The sequence below is a fragment of the Pleurodeles waltl genome, chromosome 10 (genome assembly GCF_031143425.1).
Source record: "Pleurodeles waltl isolate 20211129_DDA chromosome 10, aPleWal1.hap1.20221129, whole genome shotgun sequence".
Classification (NCBI taxonomy): domain Eukaryota; kingdom Metazoa; phylum Chordata; class Amphibia; order Caudata; family Salamandridae; genus Pleurodeles; species Pleurodeles waltl.
In genome coordinates, this window is record NC_090449.1 from 483149583 (window position 1) to 483171319 (window position 21737).

Consider the following 21737-nt stretch of genomic DNA (forward strand, 5'->3'; position numbering starts at 1 on the left):
CTAATGCCAGCATCCGCACACCTGACACCCACAGGACCCTGCCCAGTAGTAGATGGCCACTTACACCATTGGGGTAGGAGTGCGCCAGAGCCTGCACACAAGGGACCTATCCTGCCATGATGGCCCCGGCCCAGGGGCACCCACAGCCCCCATCCCCCACCCAGCTACCTCATAAAGCACGCAAAGTCAGCTTTCTGAATCTGTAGTCACCCCCTTGTGGCTGCTGTGTCGCCCTTAAGCGCCCATCCAACTCTGGAAAGGCCACCACCGGGATGCGGAACATCAGGGGGGTCATGGTGCGACGGGCACCCCTTCCATGTTGGGAGGCCCGCCCCAGCTGGGCCTCCACCGTTTTCTTGGTCCAGCGGTGCAGGTCCTCCCATCTCTTGCAGCAGTGGGTGCTCCGCCTGTGATAGACTCCCAGGGTCCGCACCTCCTTGGCGATGGCACGCCAAATACCCTTTTTCTGGTGGCCGCTGACCTGGAGGAAAAAGACAGCAGAAAAGGAAATCACTCAAACGTCCGGACCTCCACACCCATTGCCCACCAGTTCCCACCCATGCCCTTAAACGCATACACTTACCACCTCTCATGCAGCACTCAGGCCAAGACGCATCAGCACCCCCCAACATGTGGCTTACATCCACACCACTCCAAACTTGCATTGCCCACACATCATGCTCACAGTGTACTCACCTGTTTGTCTGGAGCACCGTAAAGTAATGTGTACTGGGGTAGGACCCCATTCACCAGTTTCTCCTACTGCTCTGCAGTGAAGGCAGGGGCCCATTCCCCAGACACATGAGCCATTGTCAATCTAGACTCAGGTCACAGCAGCACTTGCAGTGTAGGTCCTCTCCTGTTGAAGGTCAGGTAGCAAGTAAGTGAAGAGATAGAAAATGGCGGTGACGTCTACAGCTGTGCGTACCGTCACCGCCGGCGTACATCGCCATTGGCTCCTGGAACCCATAGGGCCCAATGATAACCAATGCGCAGTTGCGCGGCAGTCATCGACCGCCTACTGCGACGATGCACAACGCCAGCGCACTTACCTCATTTCGACTTGCCCCTCCTCACAGGTCAAGCAGCTGCCATTTCAGGTGGGCACATGGCATGGCACCTAACTGCGTCACAGCAGACATTGGCACATCATCTGACTCTCGACTTCACATACTGCTTCTGTGACATAAATTCAGCAATATTAATGCAATCTATGTGGAAATATGACCCTTTGCTCACCGTTCTCCTCCATAGGCTACAACCTCTGAGGCAGATTATGAGATGGCGGCATCCTCCAGTGTACAGACCCCTGGTGGACCTGTCGACAATGGAGGACAGACACATTATCATCACATACATGCTTGATTGTCCCACAATCCAAGAACTGTGTGCCCAATTGGAGCCAGACCTGATGTCAGCTATCTGCCAGCCCACAGGAATCCCCCCTTCTATGCAGGTCCTGTCAGTGCTCCATTTCCTGGCAAGTGGGTCCTTTCAAACTACAGTGGCCATGGCATCAGGGATGTCTCAGCCAATGATCTCCATCGTGTTGACCAGAGTGTTGTCTGCCCTGCTGAAACACATGCGCAGCTACATCGTGTTCCCCCAGGTGGATGAATTGGCCACAGTGAAAGCTGACTTTTATGCCCTGGGACATATCCTCAACATCATAGGTGCCATTAATGATACACATGTGGCATTTCTCCCAGGAATAGAAAAAGCTATCACTCGATGAATGTGCAGATGGTGTGTTTGGCGGACCAGTACATCTGTCATGTGAATGCCAAATATCCTGGCTCTGTGCATGACGCCTATATTTTGAGGAATGGCAGCATCCCATATGTGATGGGACAACTCCAGAGGCACCGGCTGTGGCTAATAGGTGAGCCCAAGGTCCCCACCCAGTATAAGTAGGTGTCTGGGTATGGGGTTGTCCTTAAGAGTTAGTGTGTTTAACAGTTGTCCCTCAATATTTACAGGTGACTCTGGATACCCCAACCTTCATTACTACTGACGCCAGTGAGGAATCCCAGGACAAGGACAGAGGAACATTACAATGAGGCACATGGGCGTACAAGGAGGATAATTGAGAGAACCTTCGGCCTATTGAAGGCCAGTTTCAGGTGCCTCCAGCTGACTGGTGGATCCCTGTACTACTCACCCAAGAAGGTGTGCCAGATCATCGTGGCATGCTGTATGTTGCACAACCTGGCCTTGAGACGCCAGGTGCCTTTTCTGCAGGAAGATGAGCCTGGAGATGGTCTTGTGGCAGCGGTGGAGCCTGTGGACAGTGATGAAGAGGAGGCAGAGGAAGAAGATATTGACAACAGAACAAACATAATACAGCAGTACTTCCAGTGACACACAGGTAAGAGACTGTAACTCCACTTAACATTTCAGTAATCTGTTGGACATTGTACATGGCAGCCTCCTACCCTATGTCTATTGCCACTGAAGGTTCCTTTTGGAGTCTCTATTTTCAGATCTGTATGCCCCATTCTGTCTCCTGCTATATGTACTGATGCCCACCAAAGGCCATCCTGTAGTGAATTTCACTGCACATATATGTTGCAATGCTTTGAGAATGCTGTACTAATAAATTTGAGATTCATTACACTGACTCCAGTTTGGTATTTGTTTCAAGGGTATTTATTTAGTTGCTAATAAGTATAGGGGTATGTGCAATGGGCTGGGGTGAAGGTGGAGGAAAGTCCATGGTAGAGTCCAGTCTCTTGGTATCACAGGTGCATTGTCCAAGGGGGCAAAGAAAGGGGAGCAGTGGCAGTTCAATGTGGGCAGGGGAACTGAGTGGGACAGAAGGGTGACTATAAGGAGAGTCCTATTTCCTGGTGGGTGTCTTGGCAATGTTCTCTGTCTTCTGCATGGATCGCAGGGAGCGTTTGAGGGGTGTTTCTTCTGAAGGGGGTGGGGTGCTGATGGCCTTTTGGTCCTGTGGCGGGGCCTCCTGTCCACTAGCGCCGGCGGAGGTGGAAGGCTGTTCCTCGGTTTGGCTAGTGTCAGGCACCCTTTGTTGTGCCACTCCCTCATGGTCTTGCCCATGTCAGCCAGCACCCCTGCAATGGTGACCAGGATGGTGTAGATTTTGGTCAAGCCCTCCCTGATCCCCAGGTACTTTCCCTCCTGCAGCTCCTGGGTCTCCTGCAACGTGGCCAGTACCTGGCCCTTGGTCTCCTGGGAATGATGGTATGCTCCCAGGATGTTTGAGAGTGCCTCATGGAGAGTGGTTTCCCTGGGACTGTCGCACAGCAGTCCTCCCAGCTTCCCTGTTGTCGTGTGCCTCTGTCCCCTGAACAGTGTGCCCACTGCTACTGACCCAGGGTCCCTGATCGTCCTGTGTTTGTGGGGTTGCCTGGGGTCCCTGTAGTGGTGGACACACTGCTGATTGACGTGTTCTGGGGTCAGTGGCATGAGCCCGCTGGGTGGGTGCTGTGCTGGTGTTTCTGAAGGGGGAAGCTCTGTGGTGGTTTGGGACTGTGCCAGGGTAACCAACTGCCCAGAGGTCCCTGATGGGCCAGGTTGTTCATGCTGATCCAGGCGTGCAGAGCTGCTGTAATCACTGTGGGCCTCTTTTGGGGGAGGGACTGGATGTAGCTGGCACCTCCTCTCCGGGGACTTTGGGGAGGGGTCCTGTTGGAATGCAAATGCATTGTTTATATATCTTCGTGTGCCATCTTGTGCATGGGTGTGTTTCCCGGGATGATTGTAATTTCCCTGTCGGCTTGGTCTTGTGTGAGTGGTGATTTTGTGGGCTGGGTGAGTCTCTCTATTGGGCATGCTGGGGTGATGGCTGTCCATGCAGGTCTGTGATGGGTGTCCATGCATTGTTGTTGCATGCAGGGCTTGGTATTGGGATTGGTGGGTTGCACTAGTGGGGTATATGTGAGGTGTTGGAGTGATGGGGGTGAGGGTAGGGGTAGGAGTATGTGATGGCATGCAGGTAGGGTAGGGGGATAAGGTAGTTAAGATTTGACTTACCAGAATCCAGTCCTCCTGCTACTTCTGCGAGACCCTCAGGATGCATGATCGCCAAGACTTGCTCCTCCCATGTTGTTAGTTGTGGGGGAGGAGGTGGGGGTACAGCAATCTGGTATCTTGATACCACGGAACACACCTTCCCCTGTAGGTTGTTCCACCTCTTCCTGATGTCATCCCTGATTCTTAGGTGCTGTCCCACGACGTTGACCCTGTCCACGATCCTCCACCATAGCTCCATCTTCCTTTCAATAGACGTCTGCTGCACAGGTGATCCGAATAGCTGTGGCTCTACATGGATGATTTCCTCCACCATAACCCTTAGCTCCTCCTCAGAAAACCTGGGGTGTCTTTGGGGTGTCATGGATGTGGTGTGAGTGATATGTGTGAGGATGTGTGGGGCGATGTGTGGGATGATGTGTGGTGTATGCTGTGATGTGTGTGAATGGTGTATGGGTGATGGTGTTCTGTGTCTCTGATGGGGTGGGTGCTCCTGGCTTGTCTCTCTCAGTTAACTATCTTTTTTTACGTTGTAAGGGGTTGTGGGTATTATGTGTGTGTGCTTTATAGTGGTGTGAATGTGTGGGTGTAGTATGTGTATGTGTATGTGTGTTAGGTGTGTGTAGTTTGAATTGTCCAATGTGGTGATGTTTTGTAAATGTGTGTGTATTTTGAGCGCGGCGGTGTGTACCACCAGTGGTTTACTATGGTTGAAAGACCACTGCGTTGATTCATGGGTTGTGATACTGTAGGCATATTCCTGTTGGAGTAACGGTGTGGGTTTTGCTATCGCCAGTTTATCACTGACTTTTGGTGTGGCAGACTTGTGTGGGTGTCTGTATAGGGGTGGTATTCTATGTGTGGGTCATAATACCCGGAGTGGAATACCGTCGCGGACACGGTATGCTGGCGGCCGACCGCATGGCGGTAGGCAGCTTTTACCGCCACGGTTGTAATGAGGGCCTATGTCTGTTCTCTTTCTGTTATTGTTTTCTGTCATCTTTATTTATTTTTTCCTTTCTTTTCATTCTTGGCTCTTTCTCTCTCTTTTCAGACTTTCACTTTCCCCGCACTTTGTTCCCTGATGCCCCCCTGCCTCTGTTCGCACTGTGCTGTGCAGGTCCACATGTTTGCTGCTGCTGCCTCTGCTGCGAGCGAACTGAGAGCCTGCCTGACTCTCAGCTCGAGGTCCACCTCCACCCGCAGGCTCCTGCCTGCACCTCATCCCTGGTGACTTAGTAGCCATCTGATTGTAAGTATCTGCTGTCTTTTCTCTTTTTGATATTTTTTCTGTCATTTTTATTTTTTCCTTTCTTTTCATTCTTGTCTCTTTCTCTCTCTTTTCAACCTTTCACTCTCCCTGCGCTTCGTTCCCCTGCCGCTGCTGCCCTTGCAGCCCCAACCCCTCCTGCCCACGCAGCACTTTCCCACCCTCCTATCTCTTAGCTGACCAGAACCCCCGCCTCCCTCCTCCTCATAGTGGTGGCCACTGCGCAATGAGACAGTCACTCCTCTGACCTCCTGGTCAGTGTCTGTTTGCCCTCCTCTGTACAGCTCCACCTGTTTGCTGTTGCTTGTGCCTCTGCTGCGAGTGAACTGATAGCCTGTCTGACTCTCAATTCAAGGCCCATCTCCACCTGCAGGCTCCCGCCTGCGCCTCATCCCTGGTGGCCTAGTGGCCATCTGAGTGTAAGTATATGCTGTGTCTTTTCTTTTTACTATTTTTTCTGTCATCTTTAATTATTTTTTCCTTTCTTTTCATTCTTGTCTCTTTCTCTCTCCTTTCAACCTTTCACTCTCCCCGCACCCCGTTCCCTGCTGCTGCCCTTGCAGCCCAGCTTTCTCCCTCCTGCGAAGCACTTTTCCACCCTCCTGCCTCCCAGCTGACCAGACCCTCCCGCCTCACTCCTCTTCATAGTGGTGGCCGCTTCGCAATGAGACAGCGGCTCCTCTGACCTCCTGGTCAGCGTCTGTTCACCCTCCTCTGTGCAGCTCCACCTGTTTGTTGCTGCTGCTGTCTCTGCTGCGAGTGAACGGAGAGCCTGCCTGACTCTCAATTCAAGACCCACCTCCACCCGCAGGCTCCCGCCTGCACCACCTCTGTGCAGCTCCACCTGTTTGCTGCTGCTGCTGCCTCTGCTGTGAGCGAACTGGGAGTCCGCATGACTCTCAGATTGGGGCCCACCTGCACCCACAGGCTTCTGCCTGCGCCTAGTCACTGGTGGCCTAGTGGCCACCTGAGTTTCAGTATCTGCTGTCTCCTTTCTTTTTGCTATTTTTTCTGTCATCTTTATTTATGTTTTCCTTTCTTTTCATTCTTGTCTCTTTCCCTCTCCTTTCAGCCTTTCACTCTCCCTGTGCTCCGTTCCCTGCCGCTGCTGCCCCTGCAGCCCCAAACCCTCCCTTCTGTGAAGTGCTTTCCCAACCTCCTGTCGCTCAGCTGACCGTACTTCCCGCCTCCCTACTCTTCTTAATGGCGGCCACTGTGCTGCCGCACCAAAGGCAAGCCCGTCTGCATCTGTCCGCACTTAGACCGTGCCCAGGGCCACGAACCCTGGAGTTCCAACCTTCCATGGCTACAACTATGAGGCCCTCCATGCGCTGAACACAGGACGCTCCGCAGCCTGCCATTTCGCATCACCCAGAAACATCCATGGAAGGTTCTCCTGCCTCTACTACCACCGCACTCTCACCCTACACCAAGCTATGGACCCTCCCACCACTGAACCACCAAACACCAACCCAGACCACCCTAGCTGCATCCTCCTCAATGTTCGATCCCTCCACAAGCATGCCGTAGAACTCTAGGACCTTTTAGACTCCATCTGCCCAGACATCACCTTTCTCACTGAGACATGGACAAACACAGCGCCTGGATAGGACATTGCCATCCACACCCCCAGCAACTACAAACTGCTATGCAAAGACCAGCCATCTCACCCACACCATCATGAGCAGCATCCGCTACGGAGCCCCTCTGGACCTCTGCCCTCACCACATTGTTTAAAAAAAAAACAACACCTACATCACAACATCATGCCAGACATCTCCCAATCAGGGTTCAGGAGCAACCACAGCACGGAGACCACCCTCCCCGCTGCCACAGATGACATCTGCTCACTCCTCAACTGTGGCCATAAAGCAGCCCTCATCTTTCTGGCCGTATCGGCTGCCTTTGACATGGTTTCACACCTCACCCTCTGCTCTAGACTCACCGCAGCCGCCATCCGCGGCAAGGCTCTACAATGAATATGCTTCTTCCTGACTGGCAGAACCCAGAGAGTCAGACTCCTGTCTTTCCTGTCAGAACCTACTGAGGTGAACAGCAGAGTTCCACAGGGCTCCTCCCTGAGCCCCACACTCTTCAACATCTACATGGCCCGCTCGCATCCATCGTCAAAAACCAAGGGCTGAACACCGATGACACCCAACTGATCATCTCTCTGATGAAAACCCCACAGCTGCCAATAAGAATTTCCACAACAGGATGGAAGCCATCACCACCCGGATGAAGGATAGCTGCCTCGAGGTAACCTCTGACAAGACCGAGATCATCATCCTCCACATCAGCCTGGAATGACTCCTGGTGGCCATCCACCCTCTGCACCCCCCACCCCTACAGACCACGCATGCAGCCTTAACATCATCCTGGACACATTGCTCACCATGACCTGCCAAGTCAACTCAGTTGCATACTCCAGTTTTCACACTCTCTGACTGCTCCGGAAAATCTACAAATGGATCCCAAAGGATTGCTGCAGAAACGTGACCCATGCTGTGGTTACCAGCAGACTCGACTATGGCAACACCCTCTACGCCGGCACCATCCAGGAGAACCTGAAGAAATTACAGGCCATACAGATCTCCTCAGCCTGACTCATCCTGGACATTCCCTCTCGTGAATACATCTACAATCACCTGAGCAACCTCCACTGGCTTTCTATCGAGAAAAGGATTAACTTTAAACGCCTCATACACGCACACAAGGCCCTCCACGACTTAGGATCCGCCTACCTCAACCACCACATCACCTTCTACTCCCCCACCAGACCTCTCCACTCTGCTCAACAAGCACTAGCCACCTTACCCACATACGGAAGACCTTGGCTAGTGGAAGGGTCTTCACCTTCCTCGCGGCAAAGAGCTCAAACACCCTGCCCCTGCACATCAGGCAGTCACAATTCCTGCATCAGTTCAGGAAGGACTTAAAACCTGGCTCTTCAACTGAAGCTCAGAGGACAAACCCTCTCAGTGCTTTGAGACCCTTACGAGTGAGTAGCTGCATTTTGTGAACATTGATTTGATTTCATTTGATTTGAAGGTCATTGTCTTTGGAGATTTTAGAGTGTTACTCAAGGTTTTCATAGGTTTGCCTGATGGGATTCTATGTGCCATTTCAATCTGGAAATATTTCTCAAAGATGAGGCACAAAGATTGGGGTATTCAAGATTCGAAGAATTCAGCAGATTAATTAGCATCACATTCTGCTTTTTCAGGTAGACCAAAAATCCTCAGGTTACCTCAGGTTACCTCTAGGATTTCAGTCTTCCGTTCGGCCACATATTTAGATAACACATTTTTTTGATCTGCCATTCTTGATTGTTTCTACGCAGAAATATTTGAGACCTCCAGCATGCTGATTTTAGAGTCAGCTTCTGTAATCTTAACTGCCAGGTCTTTTAAGTCGTTTCGGAGGACCTGGAGCTCATGATGCATTACGTCTGTGTTACTTTTGGTTTCTTGAGCCAAATTGTGAAGTGCCCATAATCTTTGTATGATAAGTTCCATATATACCGCAGAATCAGATTTTGGTTTGATTGGTGAATCAGGAAGCAACAGATCCACCTTTTTGTGTTTCAGGCTGGATTTGGTTTATTTAGATTCCCTGGTTTCTTTGCTCTCTTTGCTTTTAGATTTGGTTACTGTTCATTGTTCACTAGAGGCAGGTGAAGCAAGATGTACAGTCCCTGTAAAGTTTGGCAGGATATGTAGCAGTTAATTCTTTGTAAAATGCTGGATGCTGTCATTTAGTATAGACAAATACAGATGTGCATGAAATCGAGATTGAGGAGGGCATGCGTCCATGCACCAGAAAGTATGCGAGTGTGCATTCTCTCTTAAGTTAAAAAAATAAAATAGGTCAGTTACAGTTGTCACATAAAGGAATATTCCAGGCCAGTGAATGTAGATTAGAGCTACAAGAAGCCCCAAAAGTGAAATATGTTGCACTGTACCTCTGGTGTAGAGCACACGGTGTCTATGCAGTTCAACAGAAGGAGAATTCAGAGGAGTTAGACGGGTGAGAGGTGCATTTGTCTACACATCTTAAAAAACCTCTGAGAGCCCCATGCCGTATATAGTATTCTTTCCTAGGCCTCCAGGTGGCATTATCGTTGTAATTACATTGTTACAACTGGTACTGGCTTATCAGTATATAGGCTGGATGTCTCTCTTGCCAGCGGGGCAGGCGTACTGCTCAGGACATCCAGGTTTTTATGTGGTTCTGCCGGTGCTCATCTTGAATCAGATTTAGCATTGAGAAGGAACCTCCCATTACAAGTGCCGTAAGGCAGAAGAAATATCTGCCATATTTATGATGTAGTAATCTGTTCACCAAACTCTAAATCTGTCGCTGAGTGTTTATAGTAGTTTCAATGGCATTTCGACCTCTGTATTTATTTATTTAGTGTAAGGACACCAAATAAGTGTATTTGTTGCAAGAGATTGAAAGTAGTAATAATCAATTAGTCTAATAAATTGAATCATTATGTGCTATTGCTTGAAAGTTATGCGGTCTGTGTCGAGCGTCAGCGAATGGTGTAAATCAATGTGGAAAAGCCAGCAACTCATACGGTCAATACCTCAGGATTAAAGGATGGGTTTCAGTGCAAACAGTCACCCTTCAAAGAAGATATGACGATATGATGGTGGGCCATAGAACCACTAGTACATCTTCAGAGGAGATATAACAATAGGCCATAGAACCTATGACAGTGGGCCATACAAGGCATAGGCGAAAGAAGCAATAGAACTGGCAACTTACATGCAGAGAAGATCTAACAATGGCCATAGAATTGGCAGCCTCACTTAACTGAAGTTATGCCACTCGGCCAAAGAAGACATGACAGTTCTCATAGGAGATGTGGTAGTGGGCCAACATAATAATTACATTGTGCCACAGAATTGGCAGCCTGTCTTCAGACAGAGTATGACGAAGGGCAAGTCAAGCTATACTAGTGGATCATAGAAGATGTGACACTGGGTATGGTTTGAACAGACCAAGAAAGATAGTGTGAGATATTGAGCAAAGTTCAGTACCTTCTCCTTTAGTTTAAATTTGATGAATTACTGTGAGGGGCAATGCTTCTGAGAATGTGTAGGGCATTCCAACCTCTAGGTGCATTTCTGAGTAAGGGCATTAGAGGGTGAACATTTACTGTGAAATGCTGAAAAGTTATGTTCATGTGCTTCTTCGGGTTCTGGTTTTGCTGTAAGGTCTTGTGTTATATACTGCCAGTGTGAAGGTTTAAAGGTAAAGCCTTGAATGTGTGGAAGTCTGTTTTATAAGTGGGGCAAGATTCAAGTGTTAAAAATTTGAGGGTCTTCAAAGCGGGTTGATTATGTCAAATTTACTTGTTTTGGTAAACAGCCTGGCAGCTGAGTTTAGGAGGCCTTTGAGAGAGGTCAGGCCAGACTTAGTCCAGTTATATCACGAGAGCCTAGATGGTGGATTTAAAGTCATGTTTAGGTGTGAAAGATGTGAAAGATGTGGTGTTTAGGAGAAGCTTCTTTTGGATTCTGGTGCTTTAAGCAAGTTCTTTTATTTGAAGATAAAGACTGATACATCTGAGCGTCTAAGCAATGTGAGGGAGGGGAGTTCTGGTTGACTAAAGGTGGTGGCCCTGTAGTGGATGGCGACCTCCAATGACTGACTGCCTGCTGAGTCAACTGAAGTGGCACCGACAATCATTTAGCAGTTCCCCAAGTCTACATGGGATGGTAAACTAGCTGGTTGGGTGGAGTGGGAGACTGACTGATTTGCAACAGGCCAAGCCCTCTGCCAAACCCTAAAGGACCCCCACAGTCTATTGAGGATTCAGATAAATTCTGTCAGGGACTTCCATGAGCTGATGTCGGATGGGCACAGGACTAGAAAGTCAGTGTCATTGGTCTTGAGAAACAGTGTATCACCCATAAAGTGATGAACTTGCTTTGGAGACAATCTCACCAAATGGTCAGAATACAAGTTAAATAGTAAGGTGCAATTATAGATCCTTGTGGTAGTCCAAACAGAACAGCTGTGAACACTGATAAGGGATTGCCTATTTTAATGCAAAAAAATAAACTGATATATTTTTTAACCATTCAGTACCATACTCTGAATGCCCACTCTGTTTCATAAAGGTTTGAAAAGGCTGTTACGGATGATAGAATTGAATGCTGTGACAGGTCCACGAGTACTTGCAAGTAGTGTTGCCTTCGCCCAACAACCTTAAGGAGTCAACAATGATTTTGAGCATGGAGGTTTCTAATTACATTGGTCTTCACTTTCAGGAATTTGTTTACGCACAACAAACTATGGTTATCAGCTAGGATTCAGGCTGTAATAGTACAGGGCCCAAGTGAAGTCTTCAGCATTGTACTGCGTCAGACTTTGGCAGTGACGGCAAACCAGTGTTTGGGAGAAGGGAACGTTTGTTTCACTTTGAAAGACCATACACCCTCCCTCTTTCATCAAAATTGAGATTAATGGAGATTCAATGCAAGCCTGAGTAGAGGCATATTGCATATTGGCTGCAGTTGTGGAGTTCGCCACCCTTGGATGCAATTAGGGAAACTATTACAGATCTGCTGAAGATCTATGTGGTCCTTCTGTACTGTGGACAGCCCGAGATAGAGAAATGCCCAAACAATGGCACTCGCTGGAAGCCATTACGTCTAGTAATGAGATTACAGTTAAAACATCACAGATGGGGAATGTGTGAAATGGCAGTGGGTAGGAAGGATCATTGCCAGGTGTGTGGCCCGCTAACGTGCAGAATAAAGATTTACCAGCCAGAGGGCTGTAGCTGGACATGACTGACCTACCTTATACAAACCTTTTGCGCTGAACATTTAGGCGTTCTCCTCCTTACCAAATATATTAAAGATGAGAGCTAGAGGACTGCTGTCCTGAAGCTGTGTCTATTGCAGTGGCAATGAGCACATTATTATTAGCAATAGAAAGAAGTGGCTAGAGACAGTTATGATGAATGATCAGAAATTTAGCATTTATGACCCACCGCTAATTGTATAGCTATTGCTGCTGTCACTTTTGCAGTTACAAATACATTGACGCGGCTTGGAGCGCTCGTCATAGCCATTTTGCATATGAAAAACATGGTCACACTCCCATGCTGTACAGGTTCTGTTTCTAATTGATTATAAAGGATTTGTGCTTGGATTTTTACATATGATTTGCTTGTGACTGTCATACCTGGCATTCGTAATTTCCGCCTACCATTATCTGTTGGTACCATGTTGTAGGTGTTTTTGAATTGTTGGTATGTATGGCTTCCCACATTTTATTTGCTTTCTATGTTTTTGTTTGCAAAGATTCTTACAGCGGAAAGAAATATAATTGTATTGGTCTAGTCAAACTCCAGATTGGTACAATCCAAATAAATGGTTTTGTGCTGCAAGTTTCTACAACTGAGTAGATAGGTTTTCTCTATAGATTTAGCCAGGAGAGGTAGCCTCTTATTGAGATTGTCAGGGTCAGTAATAAGAGTTTTATAAAAGGACAAACATATCCCACTTTAAAGGCACCAGGAAAGGAGCGAGTACAGCAAGTTCCTTGAGTAGGGAGTGAGTTAAAGTGGCAGAAAAGAAGGAAAATGCCTTAGTGGCTATTTCACGTTAAATTGCGACATCAGATAAAAGCCAATGATGGCACAGAAGGTATTTTCACCGTTAGGGGATGGGGCTAAGATTCTGGTTGGGAAAGAGTCAATCAGTACCTTTCCTGATTGCATGAATGTTTTGGAAGAAGTGTTTAGCTCTGCCACTCAGCTCGGAATGTTGGGTGGAGGATTGTTGGACAATTGTGACTGGTCATGAATAATTTTGAAACTCTCTGCGTTTATTCATAGCAATCTGTTATTTGGAACAGAAAAATGAGAAATTTGACTTAAAAGCGATTTTTTTCATTTGTTTCCTTCTGTGGGGCAAGAGTTGGGAGAGAGATTAGAATTTTAATGTTTCCCCTCTGCTGGGAACGTTTGACCTTTTTCGGATTTTGTTGAGCCAACTGGCAGGCTTCTTTGGGTTCATTTTTACTTAGTTGTGGCTGAAGCACTTTTATTAAATATCTTGGATATATTGTATTTGTAGAGATGTCATAGTTCACTGGGTTCATTGGAATGGGGTTTATCCTGGTTGAGAATGTTTATTTATATTAAAATAATACACAATGTCTTGGATTCACAAAAATCACTGCGCCAGATAAAACCACCTTATTATTTTTTTAAGTTAACAGTTTTGTTCCTTTTACAGATTTCTGAATCACACGTCATAAAGTATCTGCCCACGTTTGACCAGCTCCTTCAGGTAATAACACTGAATAAAACAGAACTACAATGTATTGTGTGTGTCAGTCACTGAGATTTAATGGCTCTAAATCCTGAATGAGCGAGGGTGGCACTATTTGGGTAAAGGCGAACATTTAAAGAGAACAACATACAATCCAAATGACCCTTAATTCGCTTAACTGAATAACCTATGAGCAGTAAATAAAACAACACCATAGCTTAGAATTGATCAAGTCGAAATATTACAACTGTGTCATAAAAAAAAACGTTTACATCAGTATCGGGCAGCTAACCTTGTTGAAATATTGTATTTTGAAATTCATTTGTGGAACCCATACAAGGATGAAAAATAGTTTCAAGTCGACACTGGGCATGCTTATTTATTTTTTAGATCGGTGACAGTAAAATCTGTGTCTTTATTTAAGCCCAGGCACGCAAACTTCCGCACCTCAGGGGGAAAGAGGTCATGACCTCCGCCACCTTGTCAAAAGGCCACCCGCCATATTCAGAGATCCCTGCATGCCATGCGGGGATCGTACTGGCGTGAAGGAAGCACCACCATAGCAGCTTCCTTTCCAGCAGTTAAGTTTGCCAAGTACGCCATGGTTAAAACGAGAGACAACAGACTCTCAAAGTGTCCATGAATCAGATACTAGCGCTTGTGCCTAGGAGAGTGAATTAGAGTTTCAACATTTGCTCTTCTCTGCGCTACAAAGATACCCAATGAAAACATCTGCCCAGCAACAACACTGGCAAATAATCTTTTTGAGTGCTATTCGAGCAAAGCACTGCTCTGGCCATGATGTCTGGCTTTCGGCCTTGAGATTCATTTCTCATTCCAATGCAGGACACCTATGAAAATTCCAGCGAAGGGATTCAATCTACTCTAGTTGGCGAAGGAGATCAATTCAAAAGATTGCTTTCCTGTACGTACTGCCGCTCTCAGCTGGTCGTTTGTACTTGTTTAGCTCTTGACAGGAAGCTCTGCAGCTCGAGCTGAGAGAGACACCCTTCTTTTATGAGGTTTTCCTGGAGGCTAAGACACTGCCTAGCACCAAAAGATCAGCCTGAATGAAGCTGCTGCTGCTCTTTGGGAGAAGAGGGCCAGGACCAGCCTCAGAAGAGGTGAAAGAAACTGCTAAGACCTACAAGGGGCAGAATCAAGAGTCATGAAAATATACAGCATAGCCAATATGTACAAGGGGGTTAGAAGCACACTGCCTCACATCCCAGCACAGTTCGCCCCTTAGCATAATGATAAATGTGGTGCACAATTAGCACATTCTTCAAATTTTACTGCTTTTGTTTTGCCACAGTTGGTGCAGGTAGTGCTGTATATCTCTAGACACATGCATACATTTCTGAATTTCATCCTTCATCAGTAGAGAGCAAAGAAATTTAATCTGGGGTTTCTGGAAATGCACTCTAAGTCTTCACAGGTCAAGTGCCACTCACAGGAACACAGATGCATCTCTAAAGCTCGTCAGCTTGTTGGCTCAAGGGGGCCTTTTAACCGGGGGCACGGGGTTAAAGCAAACTACCTTACATCCCAGCACAGCTCGCCCCTTTGCATTATGGTAAATGCAGTTCACAATTAGCCCTTACTTCAAATTTTACTGTAGAGAGAATAGAGCCAAGGGGTGAACTGTGCTGGGATGTGCCGCAGTGAGCTCCCAACACCCCTTCTAGCTGATATGTATAGTGTCTTCCATGATTTAGAACAGAACCTGTCTGGCTCCCCATGGACTCTGTATCAGTATAACGTAATCACTAGAATAGAATCTAATGAAAGCTTGCCTTAGATTGTTGGAATTTGTTTGTACACTCAGAGGAATAAAGACGTGTGATCAACAGCTTCTTGTGTGGCCTAGTAACTCGGCAAGTGTCAGGCTGGGGAAGATGCTTCAACTGGCGATGAGAAACTGACTAAGTAACCCTAAGAAGAAAGTGCTCTCCTAGAGAGTTTGCCTTGGTCCAAGCAAACTGCTCTTGTGTACCACGTGTGCCTTAGTTGAAGTGCCAAGTTGACGGTTGGTGTATGTGAAGTCAAAGCGCAACTCCAGCTGAAGTGAAGCATGTGAATAGAAAGAGCTTCATGGAAACTTCTACGCATTGTTGATAAAAAAAAAACTGCAGCCAAGATTCTACAAAAAGGTACAGCGCTGGCACGCATACTAAAGTTATACGGTATATGGAGTGTTTACATGGAAGGCAGATTCAACCAGGTTTACAAAGCAGTTAAAGACAATTATCAGATACCAATTAGTGCTTCATGGTAGAGCTCAGCCAGGTGAAAGACAATGCAAAAGAAAGCAAAAAAGCATAGAGTAAATGACTTACTGAGACCGCTGAAGAGAGTTGTTGCATCATGACCGACACTGGCCCCAAGAACATTGCACGGTAGTGTGCTAAATGAGCTGTCCAGATCGACATTGGCGAGAAATTTGGCAGAAGGGTGTTCTGCCAATGAATCTCATCAAGGCCGATCCCAAGGCCTGCCCCTCCCAAGGCCAGGGCCGGGGCATAAATGGAACTGAACCTGATTTCCAAGCAAAGAGGCTGGGGAAAGCTCCAATCCCAACATTAGTAAGTTTCACACTGGTATACAATGTTGTTGCCTTCCTCAAACCACCACCACCATTCTACACTGTCAAAAAGCAAAATATTGTCAATAGATAGACTGCATAGATAGAGACATTTGAAGATTTCATAGATGCACTCAAAGAGGCTGATAATAGAAAGATGATCAAATATCTCAAAAATCTTGCTGGTGATGGTGTGAAAGAAATCATCAGGAAGATGCCAAGAATTGACAAAGTCACACACCTTCAAATTAAGAATGTTGAATCTCAAGTTTAATCCAGTACTATGAACAATATGTTTTCAGCCAAGAACATCAAAAAGTTGGCAAAACAATCGATTAAATTGTGAAAAGGTTTCACTTGCTTATCAAACATTGTAAGTTCAATGAATTACATGATGAAGAAGCCACGAGTCTTAGAGTGATCAATGGATGCTAGTCCTATTCATTAAGACAATGAATGCTGAGAGAAACTCTTAGTCGAGGTGAGTGTTGATGGCTCCCAGAACGAAAGAACATGCTGAGAGACAAGCTGCTGACATCGAGGCCGGAGGTGCCCAGAGCAAGTCAGTCATGAGTGTGAAAAGCAATTCAAAACAAAAGAATGAAGTACACAAAGTGATGCTACATGCAAAAAGAAGTTGTGTTCTAGGTGTGGATTTGTGTTTCCATACAAAGAAAAGTGTCCTGTCATTGGTCAGATATGTAAAGACTGTGGTTTCGTGACGATGTGCAGAGCAAAAGAAAAAGTGAGTGAGTCATGGCACAAAGACAAAAAAGCCGTCAGAACATTCCAGAACCAACATTCGACGTGCGACCACAAGGCCAAGCAGCGAAATCAGTTGAAGCAAATAGATACTAAACAAAGTTGATCTTCTTCTAAATCGTCAAACAGTTCTTCCGCATCAGTGATAAGTGGAAGTGAAGAAAGTGATTGCACCATGTCAATGCTTACCTCAGAAAAACGTGTACATGTTGAACTGGTTGCCTGTGAGGAGAAAAGTCAGTCAAAAAAAGTCAACATGTCAAAGAAATGAAATCATATAAACACTGTCCAAAGATGACTTTGAAAATAAATGGATATCCAATTCCTCTCAATATCGATAGTGGTGCCTCGATAAATATAATGCCTGAAGAAAAGTATAATGAACTGTCTCCATTATCGTGGCTTGCACCGTCAAAGACCAAAGTGTACACTTGGGCTGCATCGATGCCTATGAAGAGTCGAGCTTCGTTTATAGCAACAGTGAAAAATAAGGAAACAAAAGTTCAAGGACCAATCCATGTGCTTCAAGGCACTGTGGCAAGTGCCTGCCTGCTCAATTTTAACACTGTTGCTGACATGGTATTGATTTCAGTGAATTATAACATGAATGCTCATCATGAAACAGTAAGTCAGTTCCCTTTATTGTTTCCTGGTTTAGCCAAGTTAAAGACTATGAAAGTAACACTTCATATTAGTGAGGTTGTCCGTCCTTTTGTTCAGAGATATAGACTAGTTGCTTTTCATCTACAAGAAGTTGTTGAAAAAGAACTTGAATTATTACTTATCCATGACATTATTGAACATTCCACTGGTCCAATGTCATGGTTTTCTTCCATAGAAGTACTGTCTAAAAAGAACCGTGAATGAGCTATGCGCATATGTCTTGACCTGCAACGGGCAAACAAAGCAATTAAAGGGCCGCACATTCCTGACATGTTCATGCAATTGAATGGTGCCAAAGTCTTTTCTCGACTTGATTTGAATAAAGGTTATCATCAGGTAGAACTTGAAGAAAGCTGCAGATATATTACAACCTTTTCTACACATGTTGGTTTGTTTAGATACAAGAGACTTAGGGCCTGATTTAGAGCGTGGTGGATGGGTTACTCCATCACAACGGTGAAGGATATCCCATCCGCCAATATCTAAATCCCATTATGTCCAATGGGATTTAGATCTTGATGGACGGGGTATCCGTCACTGTTGTGAAGGAGTAACCACTCCGCCAAACTCTAAACCAGGCCCTTAGTTTTGGTGTGTCATCGACTTCAGAACTTTTCCAAGACATCATACGGTGCATCACACAACCTGTTGTGAATGCATTTAAACATATCAATGACATATCGGTTTTTGGAGCTCCATAGAAGGATCACTATAGAGCACTCAGTAAGTATGTCAATTACTCAATGGTGCTGGTTTGACTTTAAATGCAGACAAATGTTAGTTCAATAAAACAAAGCTGCAATTCGTTGGTCATATCTTTTCGGACGGGGGCATGACACCTGATCCTAAGGTAACTATAACTCGTTCCTTCGCCATGCACAGCTAATTACTTCACATATTATATCATTGATGACACCTTCTATGGCATCTTTGATATCATCACTACAACATTTGCAACAAAATTATTGTTGAGAAAACTGTGCATGGCAAGGGCGCAAGTTATGGTTACCTTAAAATGTGAGTTATAGTTACTTGAAATAACTCTTACTATAACTTCTCAATAGTTATGTTTTTGTAGCAATAAATTCAGAACCTAACTGAACTGTCCCTGTGACCTTTGTTTTATCAGTGAATAATATATATATATATTTGTATGTCTCATGAGATATATATATATATATATATATATATATATATATATATATATATATATATTTGTATGTCTCATGATTTTCTGAAAAAATTACAATTTTTGATTTAACAGAGGGGGGAGATGTTAGCGTCTTGCCTGATTTAGAATGGAACCTTTCTGGCTCTCGGAGGACTCTGCATCAGTGTGATGTACTCGCTAGATAAGAAATGAATGAAAGCTTGGTTTCGAATGTTGGGGTTCACAAGTACACTCAGAGGAATAAAAGGTGCGATTAACAGCTCCGTGTGTGGCCTACTCATTCAGCGGGTATCAGGCTCGGTAGACGCTACAATGTGGACTCACAACTGAATCATCTACTGACCCATCTACATGGATACATGGCTATTCCCTATTTTACAACTATCTTTGGACAACTAACTCCAAAGAAACACATTATTGCTATCCATAAAGACAGACCTAAAAATATATAGGGTGAATAGCCAACATCCATAAAGTGTCTTGGAACTGTGCCACACAAATATCGCCCAGTTACTTGCCTTTGAGCAACTGTCAATCATGCTGAACTTGTATTACAAAAATATTTGGGACTTCCTCATTATTTATTGCCACCCTTGTCACAACTCTAGCTTCACAGAACAATTCAAAATGTTGTCATGAATATGTCTCTAGCCTACTCCAACAACATATATTTAGGAGACTTTTAACTTCAAAGCGAACCACTTAAGTGGACAACTGAAAGGAATCTGCAACTGATATAACTTATAAACTCTCCAACTCATACAAATGGCAACACACACAACCTTATCATAGGAGATGAGAACGTCATTACCAAGGAGGATCAAATCAAATTAGTCTGACCACCATGCAGTCTACTCAGAAGCCCTATAATGACTGGTCAGAAATGATGTCAATGGAGAATCATTAAAATTATGCTTATCCTCTACTCTCCACCAATTAAGAGCTGAGGGGCTGCGATGTGTGAGAAAACCAGCTTTATGTCTTTTACTAGAGGAAAATGGGAAAAGGGAGTAGAAGATAAGCACACTTGAGGCTGTAGACATCCCTTGGTGGTTCAGGTTAGTACACTTCTCCCTCTTGAAGGTGTTAGTTAAAAGAACCACACATGCCACAGGTACAGCTAATATAACTATAGTGACCAATGTAATCAATTCAGCGTTGTACTAGATATTAATATACCACAACAGAACACAATCCCCATTCCCATGTAACTCACCAGATACTCTGATGCTCCAAAAGTGACTATGGTAATGACCGCAGGCTGTAGCCAGAGATCTTCTTGAGCTTGGTGGCACCAGGAAACACAAAAGCAGATGTAACATTGAGTGAAATTCACTAATTAAGGTCCAAGGTGAAAGCCAGAGACAAAAGATTTTTTTTTACATAACTCTACTTATTAACATTTGCACATAGCAACACAGTTCACAACTTAAACTCATCTCTTTGTAAATAAATCAAATCAAGCATCTCCACATGAGGATACAGAAAGGATTAGTCACCTTTCTTTTACAGCGCCGTACCCTGCTACCCATCGAAGTGTTCCAGCCATGGGCCCCATATTTTCTTGTGTTTCATTTCTCAGTGCGCACTCTTGATTTATAGATTAACTCTTCTGCTATAGCGCATAAATCTTGCTGCATCCCCATTCGTCCATTAGCCCTAATAACATCAGTTTAGGTTCTGGAGCAATAGTCCTCCCAGTTACACAAGTCAAGATGTTGAAGACATCTCACCAGTAATTTTGTATTATTGGTCACCTCAGACCATGTGAGTGAAGGTGCCCTGGCCTGTGTTACATCGCATATAGTGAGGATTGTGATTTGGATTCATTTAATGCATCTGTGCAGGGTTGTGGTAGACTCTGCAAATAAGATGGATAAGCCTCAGTCGCATAGAAATTGCTAACACTCTCAGTGACATATTAGCCTCTTTCCAATTCTATTCTTGTAGTGATGCTATGTACTGCTCTCATCGCTCCTTCAGGGCCTTTATTGGGGCAGTCATGGTATTGACCAGTGTACGACAGAAGTGGGTAGTCCCTTTCTTTCTTATTTTGGTTTTGGTGACCTGGGTCTCCAATTGGTTATACAGTGGAAGGTTCTGAGTTTGATTTAAGGAGGCCACCAATGCATGTCAGTGTTGTAGGTAGCAGTAGAATTGTGTGTTCTATAGTTCATAAGAAACTTGAAAGTGTTGATAGGAGTGCATTGTTGTTCCCTCCCACACATCACCCAGTTTGGAGATTTCTATTGTTTTCCAAGCCCAGAATCCCTCCAAGGTATTTGTGTGGGGTAACGAGATACCCTCCCACTCAGGGTCTCTGCCATTGGTATGCTGAGTAATTTTGCTCCATGTGAAGCCAGTCATTAATAGGCGTTGTTAGACCTGACATTCTTGGTGTGGTTTCTCCTAACTTTCTGCCGTCAGCCCTCCTGTTTTTGCCGTCCTTAGGATTCGTAACTTATAGTGAAGTTGGATTTTAAATTGCAAACCTGAAAATGCCACATTTAGAAAGTTGACATTTTCTTTCCTTAGCCATTTGGTACCTGCAGCATATCTCTGGTCACATAACTCAGTTTAATTGGCAGTTGGGCTTTGTGTATTTCTCCTAGACAGCCACATTCAATAGGAGCATAGATGTGACTGGATGGGCCCTCACTGGCAGAATGAGAGGAAAGATCTGGGTCCAGCCTCACTTACACCTGAATATTTTGTGCCCTGTCCCAACACAAAGGGCTGCCTACCCTCTCTAGTTAGCCTGGAGCCAAGGCAGGGAGGACATCTGTGCACTACAAAGGCATGATTTTGAAATCTCCCTCACATCAAAGGCAGCACTGGGTATAAGAAATGAACCTTAGACACCATCACTTCAGTACACTTCTGGACCTGTGGATACTCTGCTAGGAAGAAGGACTGCTGTACTGTTGAAGAATTGCCACTCTGCTGGACTGCCCTCTAATGGACTCCTGCTGCTGTGCTGACCTGCCTGCTGCC

The 21737-nt window shown here is 45.5% G+C and overlaps 1 protein-coding gene across 3 annotated transcripts in view; it reads left to right on the forward strand.

Moving 5' to 3' along the window:
- Window positions 1–21737, forward strand: part of LOC138260777 (uncharacterized) — a 252241-nt gene that overhangs the window by 111978 nt on the left and 118526 nt on the right. For all 3 annotated transcript variants that reach the window (XM_069209228.1, XM_069209227.1, XM_069209226.1), the window contains one exon: window positions 13528–13581. In XM_069209228.1, the coding sequence (XP_069065329.1) occupies window positions 13528–13581 (54 nt within the window). The remainder of the gene's footprint in view (window positions 1–13527; window positions 13582–21737) is intronic.